This window comes from Haemorhous mexicanus, chromosome 1, assembly GCF_027477595.1.
Source record: "Haemorhous mexicanus isolate bHaeMex1 chromosome 1, bHaeMex1.pri, whole genome shotgun sequence".
NCBI classification, from domain to species: domain Eukaryota; kingdom Metazoa; phylum Chordata; class Aves; order Passeriformes; family Fringillidae; genus Haemorhous; species Haemorhous mexicanus.
In genome coordinates this window covers 28,730,812-28,744,657 of record NC_082341.1, presented here as the reverse complement: position 1 = coordinate 28,744,657, position 13,846 = coordinate 28,730,812, and the positions used below count along the sequence as shown (strand labels likewise).

Here is a 13,846-nt window from a genome sequence, read left to right as displayed (position 1 = left end):
CTTATAGTAAAGCTAATGAAGACATACAAAACCATTTGTAGTTGTCTAGAAGGCTCCACGCTATCCCAGTGGACAGTGCCAGTGCCAGCTATTCATATCCCAGGACTGCAATAATTTAATCAACTTCTCCTTGCAGCCCTCTCCCTAGGGGAAAAAAATAAACATGCCACATAATAGAAAACAACCTAGAATGAACTTCTCCTGTGAAATTCTTTAACCTGCCTGCTAACCTATCTTTATTGTCTATACAGATTTCCTATTGATTAAATCAGGTTCGTATTTTCACAAGTTTTTAATAAGGAATTCCATTGCCCTGCTCCCAGTTTATTTTAAAATTACACAAAGTGTTTGAATGAGGACAGCAGTTAACAAATCTTTTTCTCTAGTGCTGTAGAACATTTTTGTCACAAGACTAAAGAACATCTCTTCAAAGGCTTATTTCTGAGCATGAAGTAGGAATTTCTGCCCCAGGAAATTATGGATCATCAGAATTCTTTCCCAGTTATAAATTATGCTTTTCAGCTTTGCTCTCCTGTAATGCAATCACCCCTAGAGCGCCTAAATATGGAGAGATTAATTAAATCCAACAGTTAAACAAAAAAAAATCCCTGTAGTTTACTGCCAACAAAATTTAATTGTTAGGCAGAATTTAGAAGTTGCCCAATGAGAGGGAAGTAAAGAAAAGAGGAAGAACATGTGGCAGATAATAGTCAAAGCACTTTAACCTCAGTTGATACATGCTCAAATACTTGTGATGCTGGTTGTGGGGTCTATAGCTGGCTTTCCTGGGGAAGGTGGCAGATGCATAGTTTGGAAGGCAGAGGCTATCCTCAAGATGTTTAATCCAGGATTTTGGAGGAGTTTCGGTGGATTTTTAGCAGTAGTGGTGGGTGATGTGGAAAGAATGGTTTGAGAGATTGATTCATCCTCTCATCAGATAGATTTATCTAGTGGACAGCCTAATGTACTGTGTTCCAGAGAATTTATTATAGATTACATAGATATACCTATCAAATCCAGTGCTCTCTGTTCCAGATTGCTTTTCTCTATTTATTAAAGAGTATCAGTCTAAGCTTTAGTGATTCAGCCTTCTTTTAAAACTTTTGAATATTAAGTAGTGTGTGTGTTTTTAAATTCACCAATTTCAAAACACTACCAGCTGTCTAGAAATATTTTTGTCTGACCAGTTTATTTTCTACTTCTGTTTGGGTCAATTTTCTTTCTCTTTTTTTTTTTTTCCTCCTAGTTTTAAAATGTTTTTAATTAGTCACTTATAAAATGAAAATATTATTCAATGTGATCATTTAGTCGTAAAAAAAGGGTTTCAAATTTTAGTAGCCCTATGGAAAAAATTTGTTGTTTATTCATAGATATAAAATATTAAGAAGAATGGGTAACTCCTCAACTTTTCTTTTACAATTTTCACTTTTTAAATCTGTTTTTGTAAGATTGTTACTGAGATGCTTTTAACATTGGGAACAATTCAATGACTCTCACTTGGAGGAGATGTTTGAATTACGTAGTACTTCTCTCATTAGCATAAAATAAACTCCAGTGGTGTTTTTTTTTTTTTTTATTTTTTAGCTTATTCAGCTGTATTATTTAAAGAAAGAAAAAAGCCTTTATATACTTCTGATGAATCAGCAAAAGTATGTTGTGGTATTTCCTTGTCCCAGATTCTCCTCAGGTTTTATTTATTTCAATATTTCTTTTAGTGAAGAAAACACTCAGAAATTTGAATATAGTTCTTCTGACTTGGTAGGTAATTAATGTAACAACCCGGAAATAGCAAGCCTAACAGTTGTAAAATTTAAGATCAATCAGAAATTGCTTTTAATGAATTCATATGATAAGTTAAGGTACATGGAGAGTGTCCTGGTTTTGGCTAGGATAGGGTTAGTTTTAAACTTAGTAGCTGGTACAGAGCTGTGTTTTGGATTTACTATGAGAATTATGCTGATAACAGAGTGTTTAGTTGTTGCTAAGTAGTGCTTACCCGAAGTCAAGGACTTTTCAGTTTCCCATGCTCTGCCAGTGAGGAGCTGCCCAAGGAGCAGGGAGGGAGCATAGCCAGGGCAGCTGGCCAGAGGGATATTCCATATCTTGGAATGTCATGCTGAGGGTATAAACTGGGAGGAATTGCCTGATTGCTGCTCAGGAGAGGCTGATTGCTTCTCAGGTGAGCAGCTGTATTGTGCATCACTTGTTTCTTTTGAGTTTTATTCCATACTCTCCTTTTGGTATCTCCCTTTTTTTAACATTATTTTTCTTAACAATTTTGCTTCAAGTAATTAACTGCTCTTAAATGAGTCCTAACTGTACTCAGGGATGTTGCCATCTTGCATTCTGGTTGGTTTTTATTGGTGCTCCATTTTTGTTGCTATTATTTTTCCCTGGCACAAACTGTAGTATTGGCGAAATGTTTTCACAAAGATTCAAGTATTCTGCTTAGCATGCCACAACAGGGTTTGTGCTGCATGTCTTCTTAGTGTTTATTGATGTATTCCATATAAATAATTCAAGGAAGTGATTTTGAGTAATTGCTTCTCTGAGGAATACAGTCCATATCTTTTGTATTAAAATTTAAATGGATGCCTTTACATGTCCCAGACTAGTACACTTGGGAATAAAATAGTCAGTAGAACAAGTGTGCTTTTGAATTGTGCTGGTCACTTCTTTAAAGGGAGAGATTTTCAGGTTGGTACAGAAACTATCACTGATTTCAGTGTGTCAGTGTTTATAGTTTATGTTTCAGAATTGTATTAATTTATATCAGTAAACATCCTTTACTAAATTGAAGAAAAACAGGTGTACCACTAAAAAGACTCTATGCTAAATTCAGTGCAAAACAAGGGATGTTTTTATGTAAAATATGCAATGTCTGTAGGAAAAAAACTGTTCTGTTTTGTTATATGGCTTCATTTTTTTCGTTCATGCCATTAATCTGGCAGCAATTATAAGTAATTGCATTTCTTCTGTATTTGAAAGTAAAGAAACCAGAATGGTTATTAGCAGATATTTTGGTTGTATTTCTTGCCCATCAAGCTCTTCATACTAAACTTTAAACCATGCAAATTTGGAGTATTTCTGACGCTAGAGGCATTGTTTTCTACAAAGTGTAAAATCAATTGCAGGAAAACTTACACATGTCTTGTATACCTGTACATAATGCCTACATTTCCAGGCAAGAAATTAATGACTGTTAGCATGTTTTGGGGTTTTTTTGAAGAACAGAGAAAATTTTCAGGCAGACACATAAACATGTGTTATATGACATGTAAAAATTCTCCTCTGGAAAATCCATTACGTCACCCACACTGAAAAATCACAGGATCTAACTAACCATGGTGAAAATGTAGGACCCCACTAAAGGAAATACCAAGCACATTCTGTACAGAAGAGTTCTTTATAGGCATAATTGCTGCAGCCTCCATAGCAATTAAGATATAAAATATTTTATGTTCTTTATTCCTATGGTTCAGGCAAAAATCATTAATCAGTCCTGTTGTGGAAAACTGGAGTTTCTGTGGAAGGAAACTTGTTATAACTTTATCCTGTGCCTCATTCATGGACTAACACTCAACACTGGCAGCTGTTGAACTTGTGTGTGAGATGGACATTATGGAAGAGCAGGTGGAAACCAAAAGATGGCTGAGCAAGTCCAAGAGCCAGTTTCTAGGCTGTTCTAAGTGTGCCTGTTATGGTAAACAGAAATCAGTCTCCTAAGGCATGCAGATGAGTGTCGTGCTTTCAGACATGGCAGTGAGGTGGGAGGGACCTCAGGGAAGCTCCCCTGCCTTCCAGGGAGTTGAATTGGGTTGGTTGAGAACCTGGACATTGTCTCCATGGGCCAAAGTTCGAAGCTGAGCTGTTGTTGATCAGTTTGTGGGACTGATGTCATTTATTTTGCCCCGAATGCTCTCTGAAAACTCATCTTTCCTTACGGGTAGGACTTGATGAGGTGGAATGAGATTGAGTTGTGAGGTTGGCATATGGGGAATTGGCCTCTGTGGTTTTTTTCCTGCATCATATATTCATTTTTCTTTTCTCAGCCAGGCTTCTGTAGAGCAGCTGAGGATTTTGGTGGCATGGGGAATTCCTGGAAATCTAAGTTGGTTAGCAATGTTGGCTGAATGCTAAGTAATTTGATTTGTATAGTTTTTAACAAAGCTTTGCTTCCTAGTTTGGGTATGTGGCCTGGTAGGAATCCTGACAGAACACTTAATAAACTTTCAAATCCATAAAGGAAAACATGTTATAAAAAGGAGAGTGGAGTTCTAAGACTTATTATAGTCAGTGGCTAGAGGAGGAAGATTTTTTTTCTAATTCTTTTTTGTGATTAAATAAATGGTTTGTTAATGTCATGTTTTTAGTTTCTCTTGTTTGTAAGGCCTGCTTTGTGTCTGGCTGAGAGGGCTGTGAATCTTGCCTAAGTGTATATTAACAAAATGTATGCACAAATCTGAGTTGCCCAGAATAGGTTGAACCCTTAGAGGATTGCTGGAAAGTTCCCACCTGACCTTGTATGTATTTTAACTGTATCATGATATTGTATTCTTCAAAGAAATTTATCTCTGCTTGAACATGTCAGATCACTGTGTGTGATCTGTTTAGAGCTGCTGATCTTTGTTTTTCCTACCAGAAGCACTTTTGATTTTTGTTGTAGTTCAAGATTCTTTTTTTTCTTTTGTGATAGTATTATTTGTTGATACTACTTTCCTCTTTGTGTACATATCTATAGGTTTCTCACTGCATAGCCTTCCTGAATTACTTAATGAGCACTAAAATAAGTGTAAAGAAGTGAATTTATGTTAAACACTTCTGAAAAAGATACTAGAAATTAGCTAATATTTTCTTTTACAGAAATTTGGATATTTGAATAGTAAATGATCTTCAGTGTATACCTTAACAAATAACACAAATATTCGTTGATGACTTTTGTCATCGGCATCTGTATGCTGTTTGTTTTCTTATAACCACAATATTATCTACATAAAATGGGAAAATGTCCCTTTAAAAGGACTAACTGTGAAAAACTAAGTGATGATTCCCTTGTTTGGGACTCTGCAGCAAAACCTAACAGGAAACTGAAGAAAGGAAGTACCTAGAAGGTTCTTTTTCATTTTGGTGAAATCTTCCCCATTATGTGACTATGTATTTCTGCTTCACATATACTGAGTTGGAGTCAGGACCTGGCTGCAGCCCAAAGACCAGTGAGCCACTCTCAGAGGACTGCCTACCTCTCCTTTCCTGTTCCCAAATTACACTGGGATTAATTAGATCCACTATGTCCCCCACAGGCTTCCCTTTCTAAGCACAGAGCTTGCATTTGAGAGTTCTCCACAATAAAAATGTAACCTTAAATTCTGTTGTATGTTCCGTGATCGCTGTTGTCTTAGGCACAAGCTACATTTTCTTTCCTCTGAGCTGCCATGTTCATGCTACATTTTTTCCGTTGCTGCCCTCTCATTCAGGACATGTAAGTTTTGTAACAACTCTGGTTCTAGGCAGGGTGTCTTTTGTGGGGAAAGTGTATCAGAGTTGGTAATTTAGATCTGTTTTCCCTTCTGATGAACTGTGTATGCAATGAACTTTGTAGACAGTCAACTAAACATATTGCATATGGATAGATTGATAGGACCAGAGTGTACAGCATCATTACTTTGCTAGTTGTAGTAATTCTAATGGTAAGCTGTTTATCATAAATATGCATATTAAATAATCAAGATCATCTCTAACTTCACACTATTCAGCAATGTTAGTTTTTGTAGGTAATGAAGCTAATGTAGTTAAGGATGATGCAAATAGTAAAACTGGATAAATTGTGGTAGAAAATTTTGGTTAAATCAGTTATGCAAATACAATTTTAAAAAATCAGTAAAATTTCATCAGTTGCCAAGATTATAGAATATATATGCCTACTCGAAGATACAAAACTGTCTTCAACACAATCTGATCAACTGCCAGAAATGAAACGTCTCTAATTTGATTAAAATGACCCAGTTGACCATAGTTGTTTTTTCTTGATATCAATAAAAGTATTGAAGTTCAGGAGACAGAATGATATAAAGAGCATATATAGCTTTTGTAGTTTTTTACCTTTTTCAGCCTCTGACATTGATTCAAAGATTTGAGGGCTGATGTACCTTGAATAAAATTTGACCAGTTTTATTCACAATTATGTTTTGTTTTTCATCCCAATCTCCATGCTCCGGTTAACTTTTGTTATTTTTTCAATTATATTATATAATTATATTATGTATTTGATCAGATTCTACATCTTCCTACTCATCATAGTATTTTTCTAACAGAGGAGAGGAAGACCAGAGGAATCTCTTCTGGTTCAGATTTTTAAAAGGCAAGAAAGCTGTTATTGTACTTGGACATTTGCTCATGGTATAGTCCATGCATTCAAATTATTCACAAGGAATGGTCTGAGAGCAATGAAAGCTCTGGGACTGAGGTGTCTTCCTTAGTGTCTGAATGAATTCTTTTGTCCAGTGATGACACTTGTATATGTAAAACAGAAAAAAATATGGTGTTGTCTGATTGCGTTAATGTGGGGGTTTTTTAACCCATGCTTCTGTTCCTAGTAATTTTTTTGTTTTTCCTTTTCTTTCTGCTCACGACTCCTTTTTCTGTTCTTTCTTAGCTACCAACATCTCCCTCCTTAGCACTCATTCCATTGCTGTATTAGTCTCTTTTGGTCTGAATTTTTTGTTTTCTCTTTTTGTAATTTAACCCTTATAAATTATTCATTGCTAGACATAGGAAGAGATTCCACTTGCAGTCTAAAATTAGCTTTGTAGTCTAAACTGGTCTTCTAGGCAACCTCTGTAATCAATAAAAGATAAATACCACAGAAGGCAATTCATGACATTTTAAGCTTGTGTTGAAACTGGAAGGATTAATTGCTGCCTGGGCCACCTGTCTCTTTGTGATGATTAAAGGGAGCGCCAGAGATGACAATCTCAAATGAGCTACCTGGCTCTCAGATGGCTAAAATTAGAGGAAAAGCAGCCTAGCTGATGTTCCAAGAGTGGTGTTGATAATGCGTTCCTGTCAGAGGGCAGAGGGTCTGTCCTACAGAGGTAGAAACTGCATAAAATTGGGATGAGAAGGCACCCATAATTCGATTTTTTTTTTCCCCTGAACTGATTTGTGATGGTACCAACAGTTATATTTTCACTAGTGACCAGAAATGCTGTGATGTTCTAGAAATCAAACCCCTACTATTTTGTTAGAATAGTTAATATTTGTATAGCTCTTATGTGAACTTCTCAGCAAACTGCTGAATCCACTTCATTTTGGCATAAAGAGTTAGAAGCTTCATAGCGTTTCTGACAAGGCTATACAGTGCTGAATAACAACATAACTGGGTAAAAAATTCAGTTACAGCAATTCAATTTTAAAATCATAAGGAACTAAGTTTACTGATAAGATAGTATCTGCTATTTCAGTGGTTGTTACTAAATCAGGAACATCTCCATAAAGTGTGTCCAGATACATTTGATCATAAACAGTTTTTAATGAATTCTGAACATAAGCACTTGGAATTAAAAAAAAAATAGTTTGGAAATACATATGAAACTATTTACAGACAAATACAGAATGGAAATATATCGAGCAAAACTGTATAGGAGAAAATATTTATTAATGTCAAGTATTCCCACAGGAAAACTCATATATCCTGGTATTTAATATTTTGTATTTTATTCTGGTATATTTGGTATTTATGCTGTATTTAATATATGCTCTTTTAACAGTGCTGTAACTTGCCACTGAACCAACATATTTGGAACAGTTCATAGCATCAAAAACTTCATCCACATTGACTGATGCCATCTTGGCACTCTCCAGACACTGGGAGCTGAAGATAAAAATCTTTATGGAGTTTATAAGACCTGGGTCAAAAGGAATATTCTTCTGATACACAAGGAGTACCCTTACTGCCAGTATGACGAGCCAGGAGAAGTGGGTTAATCTTAGCCCTGGAGAGTTCTCTCAGCTTCAGAAATATGCAGAATGTAAGTAATTTTAAAAATATTTAATTTTATGGCTAAATAAAAACTAAGAGTATTTTGAATGTAGAATATAAAATTTTTGTATTATTGATACTATTCCCAGTTTAGAAAGAACACACTGAGGTTTTATATTGATGATTCATTGCTTTCAAAGACCATTGTGAAGAAAACTCTCTGTTTCTCATTTTTTATATGAATAATCTTGTTTGTTTGAAATTACATCACCGAATAAATAGTAAGCATAATACAGCAGTTTAAAAAACTCACTTTTGAAAGAATTTATTGCTTCCTGGGTAAATATTTTAAAGTTATTTTTCTTTATTTTTTTGGATATCTGAATTTGAAGATTTCCAATAGACATAGAAAGTTATGTGGGGTTTTTTTCCATGCATTCTTATGACTTAAGCCTCAGTGCAATGTTTGCCAAAACGTTTTCCTTCTTAATGGGAAAAAAAGACATTTAAGATAATTCTTTACTTTTGGCTTCCCTTTGCTTCTCCAGAACTTCTTGCACACACAGTACTTCAGAGCCATTGTTTTAGTAGAACTGTTGGTGTCAGGAAAATTGTTTGAATATGTTTGTGTTCAGGTTTCTGTGTGTACAGTAAAGAAAAATATGTTGTCTTTCATTACAGAGGAGCAGAGCTTCCTCTGCTCCTCTGTAATGAAAAGGTGCTAGTTTTTTTGAAACGTGAAATGTGATACATTTTTGTGTAAATAGTTCAATTTCTGAGGCAATTAGGAAAAAATGTTTATAATATATAACTTTTTATGTATAATGCTGAAAGAACAAACCCTGGGTATGGACCTTATTCTGAATTTCTGGGCTATCCAATTTAATTTAACTAAAGGACTGAATAACAATATGCGTGATCTAAGACATTAAAATGGAATTTAAAAAAAATTTGTACCAATATTTTTGAATTTGATATATTTTTTTGTAACATGGCAAGATACAAATGGTTGTGACAACAGATATCTTATTTCTGAATAATGATTATATGGAATTTTGTAAAGCTTGAATATATAATTGCTTTGCTATTTCATTGTCCTTGTTGAACTTGGAAAGGCAATGAACTGAAAATCACCAAATTTCATTTGGTGACTTGGTAGAGTTTGATTCCATTAAAAAAATATAGTAATAATAAAAAAACCCTAAACAACAAAAGTCTTCAGTTAAAAAAAAAAAGTGCATGGCTCATTTTTCTCCAGCATGGAACTGTTGAAGTACCAGTGGTTCTCCTGCAGGACAGAAGGCTGATCCGGGAGTCAGAAGGTGACACTGTGGGGAGATTTGACTTTGTGGCAGATGTCTGCCATCAAGTGATGGTGATGAGCACCCAGCTGTGCCTTGTGCTAAGGAGTGGGTTTCACTGCAGGACTTTGGAATAAGTAGGGGCTTCATAGAGATGTGATTTGTTTTGCCTTTACCCTCTGATATGCAGGTTTGTAATTTGCTCTGCCGTTGTGTTTGGTGTAGAGATTTTACTTAATCTTACCTAAATTGCAGCATTATTATAACTACTTAAGTTTTTAACTTTCTTGAATTTAAAAAATACAGTATTTATATATTGTATTCTAGTTTGCATCAAGCTGTAGTACTAGAATATTAGAACAAAGAGTATATTCCACCAAAAACCCATCTGCCTTGGATCATACTCCTAGAGGGTGATAGTCACTTCTGCCTAATAAGATCACTGGAAATCAGTATTACTTTTATGCAGCTGTGGTGGGTTGATTGTGGCAGGATGCCAGTTACTCACCAAATCGTTCTTTCCCCTGGGTGCAGTTCTTTGTTGATTCAGAACAGATATGGTTAGCTGGTGAATGGAAACAGGGGATGTGCTGAGCTGCCTTGTGCTAGAACCTGTAGGAAGCTCTTAAGTACAGGGGGATTTCTATTTCTGCTTTTCTTTGGAGCCTAAGTAAATTTGCTTAAGTTTGCTCATTCATTTTAGGCACTTCATCTGTCAATTCATGCAGAAAGTATTCTCTTTAAAATGAATTTGCTGGTGTTTTGCATATTGAATTTTTGATCAGGAGAAAGCTCCTTGCACAGTTCCCTTTTTGAGCTGAACCTCCTCAGCCTAAGCTGGCTACAGAGTGAGACAGTGTTTGACTTATGTGACAGTCTCTGCTCAGGACACAAGCATACACCACGTCTCAAGTCTGCAAGCCTTAGTTTGGATCCAGTGTAGGAAGCGTGACCCTGTTCTGCTGCACAGCAGGGCACACTTGGAGGAGTGAGCGATTTGGGTTTGAGTCCTTTGAGGTTGAAGCTCAGTCTGAAACCATGTTCTTGATCTTTCCCCTATGTGGAAAGCAAGCCTGTCTCACCTCTACCTGTTTTATGATGAAAACTTGCTGCCAAAGTTTCCTGAAATCAGTCAAACCTGAAAATGTTACAATTTCCAAGAAAAATGGAGGAATGGGTCTGCACAGGTTGTAAGAGACATGAAGTGACTCTTCTTATCTTCAAGAAGAAATGAAGCTCAGGTGGCACCTGGATGAGCTGCTTCTCTTGGCATCATTTGACTTCAGTCATGCAAAGAAAATCTCAAAACTATATTTAGATACAGACTGCACAGATAATAAGTATATCTGGAGTTGAGTCATATGTGCATATATACCTCAAGTAACTGTGGACATTATAGATCCAACTGTCTTGGACTTAATGCATAAATTCCCTTTTTAGTCACCAGAGTAGGTGTGTGGATCTTTCACTGTACAAAGCCCTTTAAACTACTCCTGTGGATTCTAGTGCTCTTGACTTTCTGAGTGAACGACACTTTGCTCTAGTTCAGTGTAGTTCTTCTTTTTATTAATCTTCTGTGAGCTTGATGATAGTCTGTCTACTCTGGCAAGTACTATTAAGCAAAGTCTGCTCCTAGCTCTGTGTGCAGCTACTGTCCTTGTAATCACTTTGAGATGTTCCTGCCACGTTTTGTCTGCCTGTTTTCTTCTTCACATAGTTACAGTATGATTCAGTGTTTTATCCACACTGTACTGTTTGGTGAACCCAAACCCTGAATGCAAAATTTCTTTCTTGAATATGTAATAGCTTCTCTCAATTTCCATAAATATAACTGAACACCAAAGGAGAATAAGTTCTCCATCACTTGTTCCTAATCAAAAATATTTCCATCTAAGCAACACTCAGAACTTCATAATAAGTGAATATCTTCCTGTAAATTAATTCAAGGAGTATCTGTAATTTTTTCTTACTGAATTATTTTTTGAGCTCAAGTCAAGGGAATTTTATGCTTTCAATGTAAGACCCTTCTTAGTCTGCTTGCATAATAATTTGGGTCTTCAATGAATTTTTGGAATTCATTGAAGTTTAAATATTACTTAACAAAAAATATTTCTGAAGTCTGAAGAGTATATTACCTAATACTTGGCACTTTGCAGTTAATATGCATATGTGTGGTTTTGGAAGAATAATTATTTCCAAAGACAGTTCCTTTATGTCCTTCTCCCCAGTCAAATCAAAAAATCTCCTCTCTCCTTTTGTTCTGAAGATAGAACAGTACAACATATTTTGCATTACATCTTTCCCTGGTTTTGAATTGCCTCAGAAGAATAGGTGAAAAGGAAAAAAAACAAGGATAACTGGTGTGGTTAATATATAATAATGACAACAACAATAATGTAGCCCATACTAAATCCTGAAGATTCTAAGGAAAAAAAATGCACTTGAGAGAAGAAATTTTTTTTTCTCTTTTAGATTTCATAATTAATGCTGGCTGTGGGAAGAGAAGGTAAAAAGATATAGGGATTTTTCTGCATAACACTGTCATTGCATAGAGTAAGGTAGGTACAAGATGTTTCAGGCAGAAATAGTTTCTTCTAAGCTATATGGTACCAGATATGTATTTGTATGGGGAGCAGCAGAGGGAGCTGAGGTGGTTTAGCCTGGAGGAAAGGAGGCCCAGATGTCACCTTATCACTCCCTTCAGCTTCTTGAAAGGAGATTGTAGTCAGGTCAAGGTTGTCCTTTTCTCCCAGGAAACCAGCAATAGAACAAAAGCTGTCAGTCAATAGGACAAAAGCTTCAAAGTCTCAGGCTGCACCAGGGGAGGTTCAGGTTGGACATCAGGTTTTCCTCCTGGGATGGGTTGTTAAACACTGGACGGACTGCCCAGGGCAGTAGTGGAACAGTAAGTACATCTGGAGTTGAGTCATATGTGCATCCATTACTGGAAGTGTTCAAGGAATGAATGAATGTGGCACTTAGTGCCATGGTCTGGTTGAAGAGGTAGTGATGAGTCAAAGATGGGACTTGATGATCTTGAGATCTTTTTCAACCTAAATGATTCTCTGATTCACTGATATGTGCCATTCTGTACTACTCCAAACAGGAACCTGAATTGTAAGGGCATTAGAGAGAAGCAATATAAATAGCTTCATTGTGATTATTATCTGTATGGTAAATTGGATTAGTTTGGACAGGGTTTTTTTTTAATCCTTTTTATTAAATGAATTTTGTATTTCCTTTTTATTAAGCAAAGTTTTATGGCTGTTGTAGTCCAAATTATATGTTAAAAGGAGCTTAGAGGATCCTGCTCCAAAAGCAAGTGTGGAAATATTGAAGGGATTTCAAACAGTTAAAACAAGACTATTTCATGAGTCAGCTAAGCATTAAAAAGAGGCAAGGGGGTCGGGGGGGAGGGGGAAAGAAAGTTCTTCCCTCAGTAGGCGGAGAAAAAGACCTCTGAGCTCTGGCAGCATGTGCACTCTGGGGAAATAGCTTGGTTTTGTGTTGTGCTTTTCAGTTTGTCAACAAAACATGCCCTGAGGAAAAGCCTGAAAAAAAAAACTTTTTTGCAAAACTTTTGGCAGTGGTTTTTTCCCAGGCTGGTGGAGGAAAACTTGAGCAGACTGTCACAGACTGAAGATAGAAATAGATGTTGGAGTGCTACTGAAATGACTGTGAGAAAAGAAACAGCATTAGCAGCTGCAGCATCTTTTGATGTAGCATCAATAGCTACTGCAAGAACTAGACAGTGAAACAATTTTATAGGGGAACAGGAAGGAGGAATTTGTGAAAAAGATCACTGAAGAAAAATTGGAAGGTCAGCAAAAGTTTAGGTTCAAAGTTAAGTTGTCAGAGACTCTTGAGTAGGTTTGGCTCTGTGATCCTCATAGAGGGAAGTCTTATCTTTTACAATGGGTATAAATGATAACATGCAGGGAACTTCATTTATGTGGCAGCTGGTCACCAGCAGCTATGGGCCATTGCACAATCCCTTAGAGGTTCCCTGGCTTCTAGTGCCACATGGAATTGGGCTAATTCTAATGAGGGGATGAACCTCATCAAATATAATTTGACAAAAACAGCTGGTTTTGACTGTGTGGCAAGTAGAGGGAGAATGTAACTGGTGATTACTGAAAATACTTTTACCTCAAGTATTGAATTTTAGGATTATAGTGTTTCTGCTGCTATTAGTAAAGATGGGGGTGATCAGGTTCTCAAAAAATTTTGACAGAATCTGTTAGACTGGCTGAAATGTGGAGTCTACCAGCTCTGCCTGTACAGTATCCCATGCACTTGGGAGAACTTCATGGAGAGAGATAATGGGTCTAGTGAGAGACCCAGTCTTTGCATGCAAGACCTGTTGGGGGTAGAATGGCCAGAAAAAGGGACCAGTTGATAATTTGTAGAATCTGAATCCTTACCCTAAATCTGTGATTGGGATCTAAAAATCCAAGTAGGAGAAAATGAAATGGATAAAACTACTCAGTGGTTTGGTGGGACACTTAATTTAGTTCTCCTGAGAGGTGAACTATGCATATTGATATAACACTGTAATTTTTTTCTT

At 36.3% G+C, this 13,846-nt stretch overlaps 1 protein-coding gene across 3 annotated transcripts in view; it reads left to right on the top strand.

Annotated features, from left to right (window-relative positions):
- Positions 1-13,846, top strand: part of DGKB (diacylglycerol kinase beta) — a 330,173-nt gene that overhangs the window by 22,706 nt on the left and 293,621 nt on the right. For all 3 annotated transcript variants that reach the window (XM_059844065.1, XM_059844057.1, XM_059844048.1), the window contains exon 2: positions 7,767-8,027. In XM_059844065.1, coding sequence (XP_059700048.1) covers positions 7,958-8,027 — 70 coding nt within the window. In that variant the 5' untranslated portion in view covers positions 7,767-7,957. The remainder of the gene's footprint in view (positions 1-7,766; positions 8,028-13,846) is intronic.